At 43.4% G+C, this 24,756-nt stretch overlaps 1 protein-coding gene across 2 annotated transcripts in view; it reads right to left on the bottom strand.

The window, feature by feature from the left end:
• Window positions 1-16,098: 16,098 nt before the first annotated feature.
• Window positions 16,099-24,756, bottom strand: part of CCDC6 (coiled-coil domain containing 6) — a 350,130-nt gene continuing 341,472 nt past the window's right edge. For both annotated transcript variants that reach the window (XM_069240962.1, XM_069240961.1), the window contains one exon: window positions 16,099-18,074. In XM_069240962.1, coding sequence (XP_069097063.1) covers window positions 17,886-18,074 — 189 coding nt within the window. In that variant the 3' untranslated portion in view covers window positions 16,099-17,885. The remainder of the gene's footprint in view (window positions 18,075-24,756) is intronic.

Below are 24,756 nucleotides of genomic sequence, written 5' to 3'. Positions count from 1 at the left end.
CAGATGTCATGATCTTGCATAAAGCGTGCAACCTTTTCAGAGACGTTGTGGTGGAGATGACAAAACAGGTTAGGATTATTAAAACCAAATCCCGCAAGAGAAAAAAAAAAATCATTGAATACCTAGACCCATTTAGGAGCATTACTCTGGCTTCAATGTGCATGTCTATTTATCAGCACGTTTTTAAAATCTGAAACCATAGCTCTAGTACCACCCAACCTCTATAACGGTAAGCATAAATGCTACTCCACCCCATCTATTCAGTGGCTCATGTACGTCTCGGAGAAAGAGAACATCTTCATCCAACACGCTTTGCAGGGTGGCGAATACCACCTGGGCCGCAACTACCTAGACGGGTATGCACTAATTAACGGGGTGCCAACCGCCTTTGAGTTCAATGGTTGTTTTTATCATGGTTCCCCACGTTGTTACAAGCCCCATGAGTATAATAGACCTCAGGGCACCGCATTTGAACATCTTCACCGTCGTACTCTGGCCAAGGCGCAGTATATTGAGAACAGCGGTTTTGCTTTGAGAACCCTCTGGGAGCACGAGTGGTTAGAGGCGTTAGCAAAAGATGCTGACCTGAGCACTTTTATTAAGAGTCAGCAGTTACCAGCACCTCTGGAACCCCACAACGCCTTATTTGGCGGTCGGTCAAATGCCATACAACTGTACCGGGCCACTGGTGAGAAAATACACTACTATGACTTCACCAGTCTATCCCTATGTGAACAAAGTGAAGTTGTACCTCAATGAGTACTTTGGGCTCGGTAAGTGTCAAATTCACCCTCCACAGAAGCTTTACTTCCCAGTACTTCCATACAGAGTCGACAGCAAGCTAATGTTCCCCCTATGCTGAACATGTGCTGAAAGTAAATAGACCAGCGTGTGTACGCATAGTGATGAGAAAAGGCTGCTGGAGGGGACCTGGTGTACCATCGAGGTACAAGCGGCCCTCGAGAAAATTTACAGTAAAATACTGGAGATTTGGCACTTTCCACACACCACAGCTTGACTCTTTTCTGAGTACATCAACCTGTTTCTCAGAGACAAACCGAAGGCATCGGGGGTATCCTGACTGGTGCATTGATGAACCAACAAAGCAAAAGTATATCGCTGATTACCATGCTCACAAGGGTATTACATTGAGACCTGAGTTCATTAAGGTTAACCCCGCCAGACGCCAGCTGGCCAAGCTCTGTCTTAATTCTTTGTGGGGTAAATTCGCACAGCGCACCAATCTGTCAAACACATACATCATCACAGACCCCAACGAGCTTTTTAAGTATCTATTTGCCCCGTCTTATGACGTGTCCAGTTGTGAATTTATAGACGATGAGACGGCTGTTCTATGCTGGAAATACGCCAAAGAGTACCCCTACATATTGTAACAATATAAACATCTTCATAGCGTGCTTCACAACCGCTCACGCTCGTCTAGAGCTTTACAGACTGTTGGATAAGCTTCAGGAACAATGTTTGTACCACGACACAGACTGTTATTTTTGTTAGTAAAGAGGGTGATGAAGATCCGCCGCTAGGTGATTATCTAGGGGATTTGACCAGCGAACTCGAAAAGAATGAGTACATACTCGACTATACGTCCTCAGGGCCCAAAACCTACAGTCACAAAACCTCTAACAACAAGGTCTGCATGAAGGTCAAAGGCATCACTTTAAACGTTAACAACACGGTTAAAATACATTTTAACAGTCTGAAGGGACTGGTGCATGAGTACTATGCATCGAGCGACCATAAAAATAGCAGAGCAATATTCGTAAATCACCCCAGCATAGTCAGGTCCAAAAAGAGGTGGGAAATTACAACACAACCATTGTATAAAATGCTGCAAGTAGTGTTTAATAAACAGGTCCTTGCTGAGGAGTACAAAACATTACCATACGGTTATTAAAAAACATTAGCGTGACAACCCCCAACCACTATGGACACCAGGCTGCAACACCCATTCTCATGCGTTCTAGCCGGCCCCTCAAATAGCGGTAAAAGTTATTTTATAAAGAAACTGCTTGAAATTGCTCCCAGTGTTTTGTCTCAGACCCCTAACAACATTGTATGGCTTTATTCTTGCTGGCAAGATCTTTACATGGAACTCTCTCTAAAGTTCCCACACATCAGATTTATAGAAGGCATCCCTAATAACCTCAACAACGACTTGTTACCTAAACACCTTGTAAACATGGTCGTTGTGGACGATCTCATGCGTGAAGGAGGTGACCACCCCGAGATCAAGAGAGCTTTTACTCAATATTCACATCATCGTAATCTGAGTATATGCTACATCGTGAAGAACTTGTTTTACAAGGGCAAAAGCAGTCGTTCTATAACTCTCTACGCCTCATACTTGGTCTTATTTAAAAAAAAAAACGCGACAAGCTACAGAGAGCAATTATAGCTAAACAGATGTACCCCGGAAACACCCAGTTTTTCATGGAAGCTTTTAACGATGCCACCGTCAAGCCCCATGGTTAATTACTGGTCAATTTAAACCCCAACATTCTAGAAGACTAAAGAATACACACCATACTTTCCAGTCGCTTACTTACCTTAAAGAACCCCCAAAGCTTATAAAAAGACCCATTAAAAAGACTTTTATAACATTTATACTCTAAACCTTGCAATATACGGTCACCACAATGTCTGCGCGGCTATGGCGCAATTTAGACCTCCTAAAAATGCTGGTCACAGCCGGCCCCATGAAAAGAAAAGCTATCCTATGCACTGCCTCGGACGATTTAGTTGCGGCCATTTCAGAAATAGCCCTAAACACCCTAAAAGGTAACGTTCCGATGTCGATGAGCCAGTTCCGTGTGCTGAAGAAGAAGCGGCACATTAAGAAGCTCAGCAATAAAAGGGCGTCACTCCTTTCTAAAAGGAAACTGTTCAAAAGGTCAGGAGGCTTTATAGGTTCCCTGCTCGGTATAGCTATACCCTTAATAACAGGTCTCCTGTCAAGGACATGATGGAGCATTCCCAAAAAATTTACCTTGTGCCACGCCATCAGCTGGAACAGTTGGGCCCCTCGACTGCCTACGTTTGGGACATCCGCAGAAACGAGACACAGCGTCTCGATGCTGAGATCAAAACCATTTTGAACTGAACCGATTTAAAACCACACAACAAAGAGTGGCTTTACTCAGGAGCACTTCAAAACTTTACAGTATTACAAGCAACTGCACGATGAAAAAAAAAAACTAACGCTGTACACCCCCGCCGAGGAACAGCCGGCAGCTGACCCAGTAGCTCCTCAAGACCTTGGACCCTCACCCACCACAGGCGCCTTTGTCATAGACCTTTTAGAAAATATAAGTCAGAAATAGAGGGGCTGCTCAAATGTTGCTCAGTAAAATGGCTGCTACTAAAGATTTAACCTCTTGGAACGACAGGGGTGAATTAGTTTCCAAGGGGCAGCCGGTTGCTGGCTCACACATGTATGATCTGGTCACACGTCTCACGCACGGTAAAACCCTATCGACACAAGACGCTCCTACAGGTTGGGAGCAGTTCCTTAGCACCGCTGTGGAAGTCAATATCCCCTCCACGATCATCGGTAACGCCGACCATCGGCGAAAGTTTGAAAGGTTCCGGCCCTGGTGTTTTTCCCAGGGGACCCCTTGTGCCGACATCACCTTTCTACCTGCAGCTAACACCGTCTAGGAGCGCTGGCGCTCTACAACTGGTTCCTAAAAAGAGACTGTTCAGAATGGACACCTGGTTACCGCTCTAACGTAATCCCGAAATTTGAACCACTGTACAGTATTGTTAGAAGGTTCACATGTCATAAGGTTTTTACCTCTTATTTCTTTACCCTTATACATGTTTGTTGTGAAAACTGCTTCTAATAAACGCGTTTAACATTTCATCAGTAGACTTTTTTTTTTTTTTTAAATGGTTTTAAAATGTATGATGGGGATAAAAATGCATAGTCTGCTTTCAGGTTACAATTTTTTTTATTTTAGACAATCATCAGTACAATAGAGACTTTACAAAGCCTTACACCTTTGGCATACACCATATTCTGTTTTAACAATGCTCGACAGTGGCCCAGTCTTTCCTTTCACATATTTCATAACAATACCATGGTTGTTTACTAGATCAGCGGAATACAGATTTAAAAAAAATTGAAACATCATACCCTCAGACATTTTACTAATGAAATATATACAATGTTTCCCCACATGTGATGGCTAGAGAATCCTGTACACGCAGTTTATTATACACAACAGTGGGTGATGCTTTTTTTTTTTTTTTTTACATATTTGAATATCGGTTTTGTATAAATGTCATGCTCGGGGAACTCTAAATTGTCAAACACTATAACCTTGTCTACATAGAGAAACATTGCAACCCAGTGTGTACCGCCCTTGTAATGCGGATCAGTGTTAAAGACTAGGGTGCGGGGTCTTTCAGGGCCTATCTTTTCAGGTAGTCCATCGCTCGGAAATACACCTAAAAAGTATTTCTTAGCGTATCTGTGTCTATTTAAGAAGTCCCGTATCTCAGTAGTGTCCATTTTACAAGCTTTTAATGATAGCCAAACATAACTTGGCGTGCGTGATTGACCTGAATAACACTGTCAAATACAGAGAATACCACCATGTTCACATTGGTCACCAAGGCCTGTGTAAAACGTATTTCAGCTTTTAGATTTCCGTTTTTGATCAAATTGTAGTGGTCACCATCTTCCATATCAGGCGTCAGGTCTAACGCAAACAATGTATATCCAGCCCCATAACCCTCTCTTCAAACGACGACTCTTGAGTCCCGCAGATGTTTCCCCATTATCGATACCAGTCCGAGATACTCCCTGATAAAACTGGAGGTTCCAAAACTCTGAGTGAATGCTTTTGCGGGGATAACAGCGCCCTCGTGGACCAGTGCGGTGTAGTTGATATCGTAGTGTGTGAAGTAGAAACGGTTCGAGGTATAGAGTCCGCTAAAAGCTGTATTCTCCACAAACCCGATGATGAGTTTTGGTAACTGGCCCAGAAATAGGTTATGCTGCTGTGTTAATCTAGTTCAGGCAGGGATGCTGAATATCTTCAGAACGACTCTTTCAATAGCATACTTTGCGTTCGATAGTTGTAAAGCTTCAGCATGGGCCAGTCTGACACTCTGTGACACTTTCACTCTCTTTACAAACAGGCTCGCGGACAATATAACCAGTTTATTCTGTTCTGCATTGCCGCTGATGACAGAATGCATCCTTGTTGCGGTTGAGCTCGATCTTTAGATCTATACCGTTGATTAGAAGCTTATCTTGGAAGAAAAGGTCTGAATGTATGCGCCCCAGGAGACCAAATTCCCTACTGCGAAGCTAACCAGCGTTGGAGCCTTCCAACACAGTGTCCTGAAATGCACTTCAGTATCTTTATAGAAGAGTCCCGCTGAAAGCTGTGTGTCCAGGGCTTCGCGACTGTAATTCTCTATGTATGCCCTGTAGGCGTACATGTTATCACTCTGTGTGACAAGTCGATCGCCCAGGTTAATTTCCACTTGATTAAGCATGGTTGCGATGGGGTATGCGATCGGCGCCACTTTAGCATCATCCTCGATGTTGGTGCCGTTCGCTTTGGTTATTTTACATACGAGGTGTAACAGGGTGGGGTTGAGATCCAGATACATATCCGTTGACCCTGATACATAAAACTATCTTTGATGAAAAAACTGTTCTCTATGCTGGTCTGTGAGGGTTTAAGTGAAAACAGATCTAACTCTGATTTGGCACATTCACCCAAGGCACAATGTATGAAGGCCATGATAGCAGCTTTAAAAAATATTTGCACTAGAACGCAACCTCTTCTTCTTGGAAGGTCTCCTCCGTCTTAGGACTCTTCTTTTGTGTGGGCCTTTTGAGGAAGTCCTCTGTTTTTTTATAGGGCATTGGTGGGCCCCTATGCCTCAAAACCCTTTGCCTCCTTTTAACACCAGCGCGCGCCTTGTACAGTAAACCTGCTCCTTCCTGAGGTTGTTTATTCATGAGCTCTGCAACAGCCGACATTACGGAGCCCACAACGTCATGGGCTATGGTTGAGGGAGCGGTTTTAACGTGAGGTTTTGCAATTTCATATCCCCGTCTCAAGAACGGCATGGCTCTTCTAAACAAACTCCGAAAGAAGCCCCCCAATCCAGCACTGTACATAACGGGGACCCCTTGAAAGTAGGGCGGTGGACTCCCATAACCGGCCTGAACTCTATAATAATCCCTGTCCATCGAGGGATCCCCGTACGTTTACATAATGACCATTGCGCCTGCCTAGTAGTCACCATCACGGCGTGGCCTTAAATGAAGCTTAACAATAACTTTCCCGTATTTAAAGGCCACCGGCTCTGATTGATCGTCGTAGATCATAATGGTTATAGTGTCAAAATGGTTTTTGGAAATTGCCATATAGTCGGGTTTGTGATGTTGTATATTAACCATCGTGTTATTTTCCCCCTTCACAGGGATCCATCTCAACAACGGTGAATAACTATCACCAACTCTGTGGTTCTACGATGTCGCTATACAAGTAGTGTGTATAAAATCCGCCGTTAATATGAGGGCACGTAGGGTCTGGATCAACCTGCCTTTTCACATGTTGTACAGTCGCTAAAACCCTCTGTAATTTACCTGAACAGTTAAACACTGTACTGAGCTCCAGGGCTTTAAGAAACACTTTTCTTCTAACGTTATCCGACACCAGATGTATATTCGCATACGTTTCAATGCTGCCTATAGATTTGTTGATGGCGTCGACCACCGAGGAAACGGTTGGGTAATAGCCATGAGGAAATCCCTAGTGGATGCTCAGAGGGTCCTGCTCATGCTTTATACTAAATTTAGCCTCGTGCTTTGTAAATGTATTCCACATTCTAGGGTATTCTATCTCGGTTAGGGCCCCTCCCATGGTCCTTTCAAATCCACAGGTTTCGCCAGTTTCACCGTATAATTAGAAATCTGATTGCTGGGGAACATAACCTTCAAAGCATTGGACGGCAGCGTAATATAAAAAGGTGTGTTCCCCATCGCAGCGCTTACAGCGTAACCTCACACCACGTGCAGCGAGCTGTCCAACACCCAACTGTTAAATTTCTCTGGCCATCCCTGCCATTTGACCAACGCCTGTCTCTTAGCTCCGGTGCCTTTCCTTTTCAGAACCTTTCAACCCTGTACATCCGGTTCGGATCATAGGGCACCTTTTGTAACTCGTCAGTATAAAAGACACCCGATAACTCTTCCCCAGCGTAGTCCTTCAACTTGTAAATATATATCCCTTCTTTAAGCTCCACACTTTCCACTATGAATATCTTATCGCTGAAGGTCTGTTGGTAGCCTTTGGTGAAGACACCCTTCAAGTTTGAAACCTTGACATGATCCCCTTCTTTTAAAACCGGTTTCTTGACCCTTGAAACGGTTCTCCACACCTTTAACGAATTATCAGCTGTTACCTCCATGGGGGCATTTTGATTGTTCTATGGTAACTGGCGTTATAAACGTCTATAAAAGCCTGTAGAACATCCACATATCTGTGAGTATTGTTGGCTGTGAAATATCACATCTTTGATTTTAAAGTTTTGTTAAAACGCTCTAAAACCACCGCTTTTACCTCCGTATGCGTTACAAAATTTTGAACAGCGTGTTGCTTTAATAATTTCTGGAAAGGTTTGTTTAAAAATTTCTTTCCGGCGTCTGTTTGTATTTTTTTAGGTACTCGACTTCTAGCAAAGATGTATTCAAAGGCAGCTGCGACACAGTTACCACCTTTATTGTTTAACGCCTCTGCATAGGCATACTTGGACAATACATTTATGACTTTTAATATATACACCACACCGTTATGTTTTGCTAGATCTAGAATACAGATTTATGTCCGCCTGTCACGGATAATCTAGCTGCGTGCCAACGACTGTGGCCAGCCTCTTAAAACGTCTCCTGGCTGGCTTGTGGCGCGAATATGCCTCTTCCCCCGCTAACCAGGCCTTCACCATTGAGTGGTTTAAAGACTCGTTTTTAACTTGCCCCCTTTTAAATAGAGCTTTGCTGCCGCCAAAACTTCCAACCCCCGTGCATCGTAATAAAACCTCCTTAAAGCAGCCCCTGCCATGTTGTCACACACACAGCAACCACAAAATGAAAGACATTTGTTTTGTGTAAGCTCGTTTTATTAAACAAACATAAAAGACTGCTGGTCACTTTAAGGTCATATGACGGCGTATACATAGCGTGACACGTTACACATTATTCCAAGTTGTTCCTTTTACAAGGTCTCAGTGTTACAAGGTTTGATATTTTTATAGCTATTCTCAATAGCTCTAGACATGACCTCCCGCTCCCCCGCCTGTAACTATGGACGCTCAGGATGCTGACAGCATTAAACAGTTCAAACTGTTCTAGGACGGACAGTATAGAACCTTTATTTGCAAAATAATCTTCAGTCATGAGCTCCAAAGCCCTGTGTAGCCCCATCATTGGTGAAAGTCTTAACTCACACGTCCAGTCTCGGGCCGCGCTCCAGTATTTATCCGCTGTGGGTAGCCAAGCATTGATGCACCATTTGGCTATACACACTGGACTGTTGCACCGCAGCACAGCTGCCGGTTCGGTAATGTTCAGATAGCGCACAGGGTGTATTTCAGCTATTCTCTCTTCAACCAACACATATATCAATCTCCTGATACAGAAGTAGCCAGGGCGTAACTCAGACATCTTGCCCCATGATACTGATTCTCGTCCTAAAAGTGAGTAAGTATGGAGCGTTAAGTAACACCGTTATGGTCTGTTGTCCAAGACCGCTGTTTTTATTTATTTATTATTTTTAAACAACTTTCAGGGGGCTAAAGACGTAATTCTTCTATTTTTATAATAAATCACACATACGTCTATGACCCTTTCTATCAAACTTTTGTCAAAATAGGTACATGGCCCCTGCATGCGCTCCAGTTTTGAGCAGGGCTCAGAAGCGTATCGGATCTCATTGACATTATCTGCCAAGATCTTAATCATATTGTCATGGACCCTTTTCTTCACAGCTGCCAACCCATACACCACCCTCAACAACCTATATACCTTGTGCGGGTCTAAATGATTGCATATGGCTCAAATTGTTCTGGCATTGTACGACTCGTATAGACAGTCGTGAGCCTCCTGCTGTGGCTCGTTAATTTTATGCCCGTAACACAGGTTATAATAGTCATGTTTAACGCGTGTTCACAACAGCTGCAGCAAAACCTTAACAGGCCATATGGCGTCATAGGGTACGCCCGGCATTTCCTTTTCATAATCGGTGCTAATGTAAGTGCTGACACATTTCTTACGCTACTCTTTGTTCTGGCTTGTAATACTTTCAGACTGTCTGCAACAGCATAAGCAGTAAAACTTTACGTTGTTAACCTTTGGCATAGACCCCTCTAGTGCATCTCTTTCGGTAGTTGTTTTCTACAGTTGAAACAAAAAGGTACAAGACATACTATTAGTTAAAAGTATGATAACGATGTATACAGGATATTTGTCCATAGAGTCTTTACTAACCTCAACATTTTTGCCACCCTCTGCGCCGCCTCTGAAATCTTGCGAGTCGCACAGGTCCATTGGTGTATAAGTGACTTCAGATTTTACAGTTGTTGGTTGTATCAGGATGGCCTCTGGATCAGGGCCCTCCTGAAAACCCATTTCTTCATAGACCGGCGAATTTGGTGGTGCGACACTTTCTTCAACATCTTCATTGAAGTTGATTGCATCACTTAGTCTTTCGAAGCTTTGCGGTCGCTGCTATCAACCTTGATGGGTGACACCAGTTGCGGCAAATCCTTGAGGCTGAGCTTTTCAAGTCGTTGGCAGAGTTCCTCGTGCAACCCTGTAACGTCGGAACCACTGTCTTTAGGAGGAGTCTGCTGTGCATTCTCATCAATCACCACCGGTATCTATTGATGGGGTTCTAAACTCCTGAGGCCGTGGCTTTTCTGGCTATCGGGTTGTATCTCTTCATGTTGCCTAGACACCCTATTCCAACTCAAGATCACGGTTTGACATGTTGCTCTAACGTCACATATGTATTCAGCGGTTCAAAAAGGGCGTATGCCTCTACAACCCATAACTATCACATGCTCACATTGGCGGCTCTGATACATTGCTGGGTTACACATGGTGCTAACCACATGTCACTGCTTTTGCATCATTTGACCATTCCCTCCTTTTGGACTAGCCAACCGGGAGGAGGTCTGGCCAGCCTGCCCACTTCGCAGCCCTGGTCCTGAATGTCTGACATGCCAGACCTGTCCTCTCAGGCTCTGAAACTGCTTGCACAACACCATAGCATTCATTTTACACAGTCCATAGACCATCACCCAGGACTAGGACCCAGGCACGTGACATCATGAGGTCAGAAACCACGTGACACCTCTACAACATGTCACTTCCGGGGAGGGCTCTCTGGGGCACCGGAAGTCCCAATAAAGGAAGTGACGTCACTTCCGGGGCGGGATAACTGTCACTTTACAGTTGATAAGGAAAGGTATCCCCCTTATACTACTAGTGTCTGTCCACAACACTTTACACCAAGCCTTCAGACAGCAACAGCTTACTTTCACTTCAGCAGTACCCACCCCCATACACCCAGAACATCTCGCAGTGGGCCAGTTTATGCTAATCAGAAGAAACTGTTCTGAATAGGAAGTCTTCAAATGGGAAGCAAGAGCCTCGAGTGGAAACTTACAGAGGAGGGGGTATCCACAAAGTGTGATTCCCCAAAGCTAGAAAACACTCAGAATAGTCCTGAGTCTTTACTAGAGCCAGGCATGAGAATGGAGACTGAATTCCTTTTCTGTGTAACCACGTAGAACTCAACACCATAAAGAAAATTATAAAACATGGGTGGATCTTGACCGCTAACCTGTTATCTTTTGACAAACCTATATTCACCTTTAGACGAAATAGGAGCATCAGTGATCGACGGGTTCACATAAAATCTAAGAAACATTCAACACAAAGACAGAGAACCTTTCTGAATCTGCGGTCACAGGACATTTTCCATGTGGGCACATGTGTCTCCTGACACTTAGCCTTGGGCCTGGCCACTCTGTTGGAATATCAAGAGCACACTAATTGCAACTCCGAAATTTAGTTTAGTAACTAAAGGTATATAGGCATGAAAACCCGTAAGATCAAAATTAGGATCAGTGAATACAGAAGCACAGTCCACTGTTTAAAAAAAAAAAGAAATCCTCCACAAAACTGACAGCTCATTATCTTGATAAAGGACAGTGTAAATAAAACTGTGTGACTATAATTGAAAAATCACTCATTCAACCAGGAAGGTTCCACATCCCTCCTACAAAGAGAACAGCACTGGGTTTACGGATTGAAGACAAAATTAACAAGTCTAAATGAGATCTCCTGGAACCACTAACTCCAAATAAGGTGCTCCTTGTGATTCCTTGGCCACCTACCTGTGTTTTACCCTTCCCACAGTGAGACGCCTTTGATTTTTAAGTTTTAGTCACTCGGAAATATTCTTTTCAAGAAATCTTTTCATCATTCTGAGATCCTATCCCAATGTGCAACTGCAGCATCTCTCACGAACATGAGCCTTGCTTACATCTAAGCTACTGACTTTTTCTTCAAGTACAATGTGTTTTATTTTAAGCACGCCCCTCCTTTTTTCTAAGTTGATTCATGTTTACTTACTGTTCATTGTTTGTAGGACAAACTCTTCACTGTCCTTTCTACTTTCATCAATATCGTTTTATGTCCTTACATTGGATGGACTACCACGCCCAACCAGGTTCTTGCGAACCACACCCTCTGCCCTATGCATGACCGAGGGCCTACGTTCATAGCTCGCACACACCAAGACAGGCCAGAAGACAGCAGGCCCACTAATAGATTAAACAATGGTGTGCATCCCTTGACGACGCAAGTAGCAGATTATGCTAGAGCCCGTGGGTCTGATTCGTAGACAGTAGGTTTATCTTTGCGAGGCTGTATTTTATTTGACCATTCCAAGATACTGTGATGATTATTGAACCTCCTGTTGTGCTGGTTTCTCATATGATACACACCTATACGAGCATTAGTGTGTGAATCCAGGGTCCCCTCCCCGAGTGCTATGATTGGTAACCCTAATAGGGTGTTTGTGTGTTTACCTAGAGAGGATTTACCTCACATGTATCTATTCCAATGACACATGGTGGCAGAGTCATTTGGGGGGGAGAACTACACCTAAATAATATGATTTCATGCATTTGCACAAGCAGTGGCATTGCACGAGTGGATCACTTACATACCTCTTTAGGACTAATATGTGTGTTTGTGCTTTCTCCTTTTCCTGATGGAGATTTCCAGAGGAAGTAAAGATTACATGCAACAATGCAAAGGGCCGTTTGTTTGTTCTCATTTCCAGGTACCATAGTTCTACAATGAGAGTAAACAAGGAGTTAATAGACTCTCCCTACATCCAAGTACTAGCACTGCAAGAGTTTTCCCCATTTGTTTTGAAGCGATTGTGCGTTGACAGTGGCAAAAAAACAGACAGACATTCAGACAAAAGTCATGGACTTTGAAGGCCATAGGATAGGGGCTGAAACATGTTGGATGGTATAAGGGAGGGTCTTAGGACCATAATAATATAAATAGCTCCTCCAAGGTGATTTTAACTTGTCCCCACGCTCACCCCTAATATAGGGACACCTTGGCCAGCGTGAGGTATTTTTATATTTATAGTATCCCCCGCTAGAACAATATCAAAAGGACTCCGTGGAATATGGTTAAGACCACCCTGACTTTTAGAGGCTGGGGTGGACCCAATGATGAAGCATGCCACTATTAGAATGGATGAGGGTCACATATGAAAAACAAATCATTTTTCTTTTATGAAAATACATCAGGATTTTTGCACAGGATAGGAGTCTCTCAGGACAGGCTGGGGATATCCCTTTTTGTGAGGCTATGTTAGTACAACCAAAAGGCCTGGAATTTCACTTTTTAACAGCTCAGTCACTTGTGAAATAACGAGCTGCTATTCGTAAGATGTATGAATTTGTGTGGTCAACAATTCGCCAAGGGTGTAGCTTCAAAAAGGGATTCAGTATGGTTCCTTTGCTCAGAGGTGTCCGTTTTTGAGTTTTACAAAGTAGCAACAAGTATAAGAGTATTTTTAACTGAAAACTAGAAGCATTATAATTTGTTTCAATGCTGCATACGCTTTATCCTAAGGACATTTCTGCAGCCAGCTCCTTTTTACTCCTTTCAAAAGAAACCAAAGACATTGAATCAGGACCAATTCAAATTAAAACAAGCTTCCCATAACAGTGCCTGCGACTCAAAGAAAGTTTCAATCTCTTTTCAACTTGAAATTTTAGGCACTGACATTTTAAGGATTTATGGAAACTCCTGAACATAACCACTACGTGGGAGACTGATACAAAAAGTAAATCCATCAGATTCTCTTTATAGAACAAGCATTGGCAAAGTCAATGGGTCTCACCTATGCAAGAGCTATTGGCTTTGCCAATGCGGTTTAGCCATGTTGTACACCAGCGTGGCTGCTGTTCAGCATGGATAGAATTTAGTGCTGTAGAGCAGTGATTTGTGGAGTGGAATGGCGAACAGTGGTGTTGTGAAGTGCCATAGAGTGTCTTGTATTGGAGTGGCAGAATGGAATCAAGCAGTGTGGTTAACAGTGGAGTTGTGTAGAATGCATTGGCAAACAGTGTTGCAGAATAAAGTGGAGTAGAGAACAGCACATAGAATTCAACAGTGTACACTGCAGTGGTGTAGAATGCAGTGGTGTACAGTTGTGTATAGTTGAGTGCAGTGATGCAGAGTAAAGTGGTGTGGAGTGGCGTGGCATGGATTGGACTGGCAAAGACTGCAGTGGCGTAGTGGTGTAGAGTATAGTGCCATAAAGTGCATTGACAGAGTGGAGTGCTGCAGAATGCAGTGGAGTGACGCAGAGTGGCAGAGTGCAGGGGCATAGACTGCATTGGCACAGAATGCATTAGTTCACAGAAGAGTGGTGCAGATTTGTGTTGCAAAGCAGACTGCCATAAGCTGCAGTGGAACAGAGTGCATTGGCACATCATTCAGTAGTGCAGAACAAAGTGTCATAGTTCAATGGCACAAAGTGCAGTGTTGCGGAGAAGTGTCATACGGTGCAGTAGCGTGGACTGTTGCAGAGTGCAGCAGCAGAGAAATTAGTGGCCTAGATTAGAGCGGTGCATAATAGAGTGCAATGTGCAAATGGGTAGAACACAGCTACACAGAGTGGAGTAGTGTGGCATAGAGTGCTGTGGCATAGAATGGTGCAGAGAAGTGTGGCATAGGTTGCAGCAGAGTGCAGAGGCATAGGTTGCTGCAGGGTGCAGAGTACAGTGGCTTACAGTTGAGTGGCAGAGTGCAGTGTTACAGAGTAGTGTTGTAGAGTGCAATGGCATAGAGAGCACTTCTGCAGACGACAGTGGTGTAGAGTGCAGTGAATTAGCAGTGGTGTGGAGTGGCGCAGAGTAGATTGCTTTAGAGTAGAGTGAAATGGTATAGGGTGGAGTGGTGCAGAGTACAGTGGAGAGGTGCAGGATAGGGTGCAGAGGCATAGAGAGCAGTTCTGCACAGTAACCTAGCATGCTGTACCACTGATTGGCATGGAGTGCAGGGGTGTGGAATGGTAGAGTAGACAGTATTTTCAAAGACTATAGTGTTTCGGCATTGTAAAGAGCGGGATTGTAAAGAGCGGCATGCACTGGTGCAGAGCGGCATAAAGTATATTTGCATAGATTAGAGTGGGGCAGGGTAAAGAAGCTTTAAGTGCAACAGCAGAGTTGAGTGGGGGCAGGGTGCATTAGCAAGGTGTAAGTGGTGCAGAGTGGAGCGGTGCAGAGTAGTGGAATGGCTTAGAGTGAAGTATGCATGGCATGGTAACAAACTAACGTTGCAGGCAACCCATTTTCACAACTGAAATTATCACTACAATTGCACAAACATGCAGTTTTACTAATATAAACTATACAGCGCACAAACTATGTGTGGAAATGGCATCACCTAGGCCAGTGGTTCCCAACCTTTTGACTTCTGTGGACCCCCATTTTATCATTACTGGAACCCAGGGACCCCCAATGAATCATTACTGGAATCCGGGGACCCCTCACTGAGTCAATATTTGAAAACTGGGAACCAAATCTGTTAATATTATTTAATTTTTTAAGCAGTTGCGGACCCCCTGAGGAGGCTTCACGGACCCCCAGGTGGCCCCAGACAACAGGTTGGGAACCACTGACCAAGGCTATTCATTTGTTTTGATTATATCAAAGTATTTGTTTCCAACACACTTCAGACTTAACAAACATTGTGCTTCATTTGTGCTTTGCTAATTCTGACATTCTGAAATACTTGCAGAGTTCATTTAAATGTCTGTGCGCACCAGAAAAAAAACCCTCTCCTCTATTCCCAGCATCCAGAAAAATGGTCAGGTAAATCCTCTCACTTTGAAGTCAGAGTGAGAAAAGTAAACACTAAGTTCCCTCAGTAGGCAGAGCCTGAAATTCGACCTCTGTTTCTGAAGGTGCAGCAAGTGTGATGAGAGAAGAATAAGATTTAAAGGCCTATTTACAGAAAGAAGCACTTTTGGAAGACTACAAGCATAGGTAGTGTGAAAAGGGTTTGCTCATTGGGAGGCACAAACTGAGCCTGGAGTGCCCAAAACAAAACACCAGCAAATAGAATTCCAGAAAATGTGAGTCACAAACCACAAATTGAATGGTAAGCAACGGGCAGAAGGCATTGCCAAAGAAGATTTCAGAAGGTCCCCAAGATGTCTTTAGCAAATCAGACAGCTGTGCTGTCTGGTAGGCTTCGACCTAAAAAGCACTTGCAGCCTTCAAATTTGGAACGCAGAGTCTCAGAGGCATATGTCACCTATCAGAGTTAGAAAGACAAAAAAAAAAGAAAGAATAAAGATTTCTTAAGCTAAACAAAGGGAAGATGTATACATAGGTACATTAAAACTGGGAGAAAAGGAACAATTTCAACCATAGGAGCCAAACCCGGAAGACCTGACATCATGGGGATTGGATTCTTACTATGAATATACCGCCTCTGAAAAAACATTTAAGAGAAGGTGAGCCACAATGGCATGACTTTTATTCCTTGGCTCTTGATTTGTACAGTCTAATAAAAACATGTGCATTGGGTTGAGCCATTTCTCACACACAGACCTCATTCTTTTACCAACAATGACAAACATTAGATAAGAGCAACAAACATCCACATACTTTTTTTCTCAACATTGATATTTTGGTCTAAATAGATTTCCTGTAACGTGCTACAGAAATAAGAAGGCAGCATTGATCAATTTCTAGTTCTCTGGCTGGCAACTGGTCAACAATATCTTGCAAAATGTGCATTACGTGCCGCTTTGTCTTGGCATTCCTGAAAATAAACAAGACATTCCACCGTGCACTGTATTTGTATTGTATTTTATATCTTAGGATTCTAGTTGTATTAGTTACACTATCCACATTCTGTGGAAGTAATTTAAATCCAGCTCATGGTTTTCAGAAATTTATACAGTGTAGGAGCTGGGCAACACAGTGCTACTTGTGCTATACCTAAGGAAAGGTGAGTTAGATAAGGAGGGCAGCATTCATATGTGTGGCCTAAATAAGAACTTACTTTAGCGTATATGAATCAGAAACTGTGGGGAGGGCAAACAAATTTTCTGCCACTGCTTGATGAAACAGAACAATTTATTTGTGCTAAATTAATCAAATTAATGTATTTCGAAATTTCCTTTTCTTATACATTGTACCGGCATATGCAGCTTCAAAGCATTTATTAGTGCTATGCTATCTTAATTTCTTAGGACCTTTGCTCCGTTTCTAACAGCATCACTATATTGTAGCTACTCATCCAGATCTCTAAAAACGTTATGTCAAATATTAACTTTCTCTGTTTTTATAAACCTTTAAAATATTTGTTCACAATTCTGTTCCTAAAAGAGGATAAATGTGACTGCAAATGTAATACATCAACAATCGTCCTACTCAGCGTAGCAGAGTTCAAAAGCACCATTTCCTTTAAATCTGGAAAAGCGTGGAAGGGAACACCTTCCTATCAGCTTTGTCAAAAAAATAGCAGTATAGAGAGGGCAACATTGCTTACTACTAAAACAAATATTAAGATCAGTATAGTGTGCATTACATTCACATATTTCGACTATTTGAAAGGTTATTGGACATGTCAGATAGTACTGATGCTTCACATGAGATCCTTCTAAGAAAACTCCTGGATATGTTGCGTGTACTTAATACTGAACCTGCAATAAGATATTTGTATGGAGATACAGAAAAGTTGCATGCATCTCAGGCACTGATTGTGTCTGTAAAAACATTGTTGTACTGAAGTTTACATCTCCATTTTATTCAAAAGTGGTGAGTTTTTTTTGTATGTGTGAAACAGCATCAAATAACGTATAAATACATCCTGTCATGCCTCTAATTTTCAGCAAACTGCACTGAAAAAAAAATCTTCATTAAAAGGCCTCCCTTTAATTTTACAAACCTATTAGCCAAGAAATGAAGCACTGGAGCCATGTAACAAGGCATCCAATAATATCGTACTGACGAAGAGTAAAGTAGCAAACGTTCCAGCCAGAGAATGAATACATGAATATCCAGTAAACACTGACAGAAAATTAGGTTGGTAAAAGTGTTGTAGACCACACAACACCAGCTCCGTTTTGGACAAACATTTACAACACAATTAACAGTGAAGCCTATATAACTTCAGTGCAAATAAGTCAAATCCCAATATGCCAGGTTAAGCCTTTGGCTTTTAGTAAACTGCTCCATATTAAGAGTCCATCTCTGGATGCAGAGGCTGCTGAGCGCATGCACTATGGCTGAGAGGAGGGGCGCGATGAATGCTGAGAAGAGGCAGAGTGAGAGGCTGGAGAGGAGGCTGCAGGTTGCACAGGTGGTGGTGGAGGAGGTGGAGGCTGAACTGGGGTCTGTGTGTTTGGCGACGGTGGGGGAGTGGGACGCTTGAATTTGTCCGGACTGTTGCTTCTTCGTGGTGAAGGTCTCTGCAAAACAAACATGTCTGATTACGTCTTTGAAACCAATTCTAAAACTATCAACACTTGTTCATGAAAGCTGTAAGAACGTTAAAAACAACTGATAAAATGTTTGTTTTGAAGTATTTACATGGTTCTCATCAATACCCCTTAATTCAGTATAATTTACGTTTAAATTCTTTGAACTGGAAAAGCAGGGCAAAAGTCAGTCATGTTGAAACCAAGGTCACTTTTGAAACAATGAGAAATAAACCACAGATATATAATTTACGTTTGTGAAAGTCAACGGACATTAGCCTGACAAACAATGCTACCCCAAAGCCAGTATCTTCATTTCTCACCTACGATTAAAGCAGTAATTCTTCTGCTTAGTTCCCAGCAACAAAAGCCTCTGCTTTCAAGTCTGAGGTAAGTACTTTGAGTATTAGAATAAGTTTTAAAACAAAATCGTAGCATGGTAATAAAATAGCAGCATCACACCCTTACTTCGATACTGGTGACGGTTTTGACATGGCTTAAAAAAAAAGAAAAAAAAAAAAAGCTAAATCCCCAAGACATCGGTGGCTGTGAGGTCAACCCATGTCAAGCCGATAACAATTCCATGACCGGAATAAAATAAGGAAAACAAAAACAATTGCAAATGCTGCTAACCTCTTGAAAGGTAACACCATAGAATGCTCTGCTACTTGTAGTGCACATTAGCCAATAATCCCAGGTTAAAGAAGGCAGTTAAGTTAATATAAGGGATCACTCCTATACAAAAAATATTTTTTGGGGCGGTATTACCCAAAAAAAAATAGAAAAATAAAATAAGGATGTGAGAAAATGTAGACCCTAATAAAATTTGAAGGAGGTAAATATTAAGGCATCTCACCAACTAGTCCTCACCAAGTCCCTGCAAATGTAACTATGTGACAAAACATACAAATTTCACTTTGTCATTTATTAAACAAAACCAAAAAAACTGCTAACATTCAATAGGCCTATTGTTAAACCTTGGAGGTCCAAGGAGGGTTGGGACTGCTGCCTTCCCTCACTGACTGACCTTAGGTCAGCCAGTGAGGGAAGGTAGCAGGCCCAACTTCGTCACAGAGGGGGATGGGGTCAGTGAAACTGCTGTCCCCACCCCACTCTGTGACGAGGTGTCACTGATTGACACTCGCCCTGGGCGCTTCAGGACTTAAACCTGAAGCACCCAGGTCGAAGTCAATGGGTGACGCTTCCCTCGTCACCCGGGGGAGGGCCTCAAGGCACCTTTGCTGAGCTGAGGAGATCACGCCCACAGGAGCTGTGACCTCTTCAGCCCAGCAAAGTTCAGCTCAGGCAGCCAGGAGTCTGTGCAAATCGTGCATGTCTGCTCCTGGCTGCCTGACCTGAACATGAAGAGTGTCAGGCTGACCTCTGTTCAGCCTGCCGGCACTCTTCATGAGGGGCGAAAGGTGAGGGGGCATGGCCCTCAGCCCTAAAGGATAGGCCGCGCCTGATCTTTAACAGTAATAACTTTAACAAACATTATTTTACAGGAGTTTGTCTCACATTGCACAGAAGAAAATCCAGCCTAGTTTTTGAAAAAATGCTTAAACTTGGTGATCTTAGAGGCTGTAGTGAATCCTAGTTTGTTTTAACCCCTTCGCTGCCAGGCCTTTACCCCTTCTGAGCCAAGCCTTTTTTTGGCTATTTGGGGCCGTTCGCGCTTAGGCCCTCATAACCTTTTCTCAACATAAGCTACCAAAGCCAAATTTGTGTCTTTTTTCCAACATCCTACGGATTCTAGAGGTACCCAGACTTTGTGGGTTCCCCTGAAGGAGACCAAGAAATTAACCAAAATACAGCAAACATTTTCTTTGTTTTTAAAAAATAAATGGGAAAACAGGGCTGCAGAATGCGGCTTGTGGTTTTTCCCCCTGAAAATGGCATCAAAGGGTTTTCTGTGGTAAAATAAACAGCATCCCAGCTTTCAGGAATAGGCGGACGTGAATTAGAAAACACAATTTTGAAATTTTACTGGGACATACCCCATTTTTACTATTTTTTGTGCTTTCAGCCTCCTTCCAGTTAGTGACAGAAATGGGTGAGAAACCAATGCTGGATCCCAGAAAGCTAAACATTTCTGAAAAGTAGACGGAATTCTGAATTCAGCAAGGGGTCATTTGTGTAGATCCTACAAGTGTTTCCTACAGAAAATAACAGCTGAAATAAAAGAATATTGAAAATCTGGTGGAAAAAAACAGCCATTTTTCTCCACCTTTTCCTCTAACTTTTTCCTGCAATGTCAGATTTTTGAAAGCAATATACTGTCACGTCAGCTGGACTTCTGGTTGCGGGGATATATAGGGCTTGTAGGGTTATCAAGAACCGTAGGTACCCAGAGCCAATAAAGAGCTGCACCTTTTAATGGTTTTTCATTCTATACCGGGCATACAGCAATTCATTTGCTGAAATATAAAAAGTGAAAAAACAGGTATTAAGAAAACCTTTGTATTTCCAAAATGGCCACAAGTAATTGTTGAGAAGCAGTGGTTATTTGCACATGTCTGAATTCCGGGGTTCCCATACTAGAATGTGAATTACAGGGCATTTCTCAAATAGACGTCTTTTTTTAAACCCTGTCTTACATTTGGAAGGGAAAAATGTAGAGAAAGACAAGGGGCAATAACACTTGTGCTATTCTGTGTTCCCACAAGTTTCCCGATAAAAATGGTAGCTCACCTGCGTGGTAGGCCTAATGCTCGCGACAGGAAACCCAAAATGGACACATCACATTTTTATATTGAAATCTGACATGTTCTTTGCAAAGTGCCTAGCTGTAGATTTTGGCCTCTTAGCTCAGCCGGCACCTAGGGAAACATAGCAAACCTGCGCAGTTTTAAAAACTAGACACCTAGGTGAACCCAAGATGGGGTGACTTGTGGGACTCTGACCAGGTTCTGTTACCCAGAATCCTTTGTAAACCTCAACATTTGGCCAAAAAAACACTTTTTCCTCTCATTTCGGTGACAGAAAGTTCTGGAATCTAAGAGGAGCCACAAATTTCCTTCCATCCAGCATTCCCCCAAGCCCCCCGATAAAAATGGTACCCCACTTTTATGGGTAGGCATACTGCCCGTGAAAGAAAATGCCCCAAAACACTATCTGAACACATCAAAATTATCAAATACAAAACTACCAGTTTTTACCTAGGGAGGTGGGGCACCTGCGTTTTTGGCCCTGGGCTCAGCAGCTGTCTAGGGAAACCTACCAAACCCAGACATTTCTGAAAAATAGACACCTGAGGGAGTCCAGGGACGTGTGACTTGCGTGGATCCCCCAATGTTTTCTTACCCAGAATCCTCAGCATACCTCAAATTTCGCCCCCCAAAAAATAATAATAAAAATTAAAAAAAATCACATTTTCCCCACATTTCTGTGTGGGATCACTGCACCGGGATAAATTTCATACCACCCAACATTCCCCTCAGTCTCCTGGTAGTAATACCACCTTATTTGGGTAGGTGGGCTAAGTGCTGTGACAGGGAAGAGCCAAAAACATGTCGAAATTGAGGGGGAACCAAAGCGGGCCCAAAAGGGCAGTTTGAAAAAAAAAAAAAAACATTTTTAGGCTGACAAGTGCAGCAGAAATTTTATCGGTATAGATGAGACAATGCTGGGTGGTAGGAATTTTGTGGATTCTGCAGATTCCGGAAGGTTCCATCACAAAAATGTGGGAAAAATGTGTGATTTCCAGCAAAGTTGGAGGTTTGCAGGGCATTGTGGGTAAGAAAATGATGCGGGGTTCATGTGAAACACACCACCCTGGAATCACCCAGATGTTTTGTTTTCAGATGTGTCTAGGTCTTGTGTTTTTTTCTACATGGCAGCATCCCAAAGTCCATAAAGTGCAGCCCTCACCATTCCAAGCGGGACGATTTTGAGAGTTAGCCAAGCTCTCATGGCTCAAATGTAAAACCAAAACCCAAAATAATCAAAAGTCCTTTTGCTTGCCGTGGGATAAGATGTTTTAGTGTGCAGGGGAGAGGTGAAAGACTGTTACCCCCTTCAGTTGGGATGGGGGCATAACCCAGCCCATACTGGTTGGTAGCCACCACCCCACTATTATTATTATTATTATTTTTTTTAATCCCTGGCATCTAGTAGACTTTCTGCCCCCTGGGGTGTGGATTAGGGGTAATTGTCCCATCTGCCCACTGGTGGGCAGAACAACTTTGGCCCCATTTATTTGGGGGTGGGGGTATGGCCATACCCCCACCCTCTTATTTAAGAAAAAAAAAAAAAAAACTTCCCTGGTCTCTGGTGGGCTTTCTGCCCCCCTCGGGGGCAGTGGGCCTTCCAAAAATAGGGCAATCTGCCCCCAAGCCAAGGGGGGCAGATATGGCCAACAATAATGTGCCCTCATGGGCAGCGACCCGTACCCAAGGGGCTGCCCCCCTAAAGAGAAAACACACACCAATCCCTGGTGCTTAAGTGGTTTCGGCCCCTCCCCCCCCCCGGAAGCATATCAGCCTAATAGAAATACGCTGATCTGCCCCTCAGGGGAGGAGAAATGGGCTAAAATAAATCCCCCCCCCCCCCTCCCAACCCATTGGGTGTGCGACCCTTGCCTAAGGGATCCTATGCATCTCAAAAAAAAAAAAAAGATCCCTGGAGCCTAGAGGTTTCTGCAAGGGGTCGCTCCCCTTATGCCAGTTTCCTTTTATTATAAATCCCTGGTGTCCAGTGGGCATTTCAGACGCCGGATTGCTTCACGATCCGGCTTCTGAAATGCTCTGAGAGACTTCAAATGGAAGGAAATTCCCCTTCCATCCCTGCCTTGGGGTAGGAGGGGAGTTGGGGGTGGTTGGGAGGGAAGCCACAGAGGAAGCACTAGCGATCTCTCCGAGCTCCATGCCGAGGATGTAATGGTTACGTCCTCGGCACAGGAACACTGTGCTGGTGGACGTAACCGTTACATCCCCGGCACAGAAGGGGTTATTGGGATACAGGAGTTAGCTTAGCCTGTGGCTTGCGGACTCGTGCCCCCGTCACCCAGTGACTTTTGCCCTACTTAGCTTGTCTGTTTTACCACATTTATTTAAATCTTTTAAGATGGTTGCATTCTTTTGAGTTGGGCCCATGTTTTAGTTTGCGTTATCAGTGCCACTGCGCTAAGGCATCTGTAGGTGTTCACTTTAGGTACTTTCCCTCCTCATGCTTTCGAGGGAATTGATGATATTAATTACCGTCCCAGGCACGCCTTGTTATCTATTGTTTGGGAACAAACCTAAGTCAGGGGTCGAAGTAGATCAGTATAAATACTCCTCACTTTAACAGATAGTCAGAGGGATTCGGACCAGATCCCATCGCTGCTATTGATGCTGCACGTCGCCTTGACGCTGACCCAGTCTTCATGTTCCTACTGAGTCTGAGCTAGAGACCTCATTCCAAAGTAACAAGGGTTGGGTGCTCTTCTCAAGGTCATGGCATTGGCAGATTAGGTTTGACATACCTAGCTCTCTTAGGTTAGAGGTTAGGCCTATCATGCTAGGGAATTAGGACATATTACACACTTCGTGTCATTTCATGATATTGCAAGATGGTGAGGGTCTTTGTATTAATGACTCGTCTTTACCATTCCCTTTCGTGCACTGTTAATTATCCTAATCATTGCAGCCCATGCAACTTATCGCAGATTGCAGTTTTACTGAAATAAAACCTATTGAAACTTTACTGCATCTTCTTTATTGCCTGTGAGAGATTGAGACGTTGTTAATGTGAGAAACGGGTAATCTCCGTTTAACCACGATGCTCCCGGAGATGTCATACTCTTGAGGCCATTAGTAAAGTCTGCCACAAATCACCTTTTACTGTTTTCGTTTATTGGTGAGGTACTCCTTGTGAGCCGGAAGGGTTGGGACGACAGTTGCGATTAGTTGTAGGACTGGCATAGTCGCCTACAAACATAAGTACTGTCATCCTTAAACCAGCAGTCTTGCCGAGAGTAAGAATCCAACTACGACATCGCGCCACCAACAATGGTGTTTAGGCACTAATTTATGGATACCCTGATTATCACTGTCTCACAGACAACAGGTACCCTAAGTACCATTATACAGAGACATCGGTGGTCCTGGGGAAGATCCTCCTCAGCTGAACAGGGACCACCTAATTAGGCTGTAGGTGTTCGAGCTCGAACTCATAAAAGGACATTACTCCCCACTTGGTGTTCCATCTCTTTAATCATTTTTTTTTTTTTCCAAAACAGCTAACGCCATAGACAGTCCTGCGAAGGCTAGACAAGCATTAACACTACACCTATTAGCGCATGGCTTAAGAGAAGAGGGCGGGGATGAACATTCATAGTGGAAGCTAGTGAAGCTTACCAAACAGATATTCTGTTCTTGGGTCACCTTTCCTGCGGAAGACCGCAGATCAATCACTTCCACACTTATAATATTGTGAATGTACCTCAATGGTACCAAGCATACAAGTATCTTGAAATACTGCTCACTTACCAAGAGCATCAGAACTGGTTTGAAGGTGCCATACCACATGTAATACTTGAATTAGTAACCCTTTACAGACTACTAGTCCAGTTCATAATGCAAACTTTGAACACTACACCAGCGCATCCAGCACCACCAGCACCTGCTGGATACCAATTGGCTACTGGGTTTAATCCACATGGGTGAGGTACCCACAGAACGAGAGAAAATAC

Source organism: Pleurodeles waltl, chromosome 6 (genome assembly GCF_031143425.1).
Source record: "Pleurodeles waltl isolate 20211129_DDA chromosome 6, aPleWal1.hap1.20221129, whole genome shotgun sequence".
NCBI lineage: Eukaryota > Metazoa > Chordata > Amphibia > Caudata > Salamandridae > Pleurodeles > Pleurodeles waltl.
This window is presented reverse-complemented; position numbering and strand designations above follow the sequence as displayed.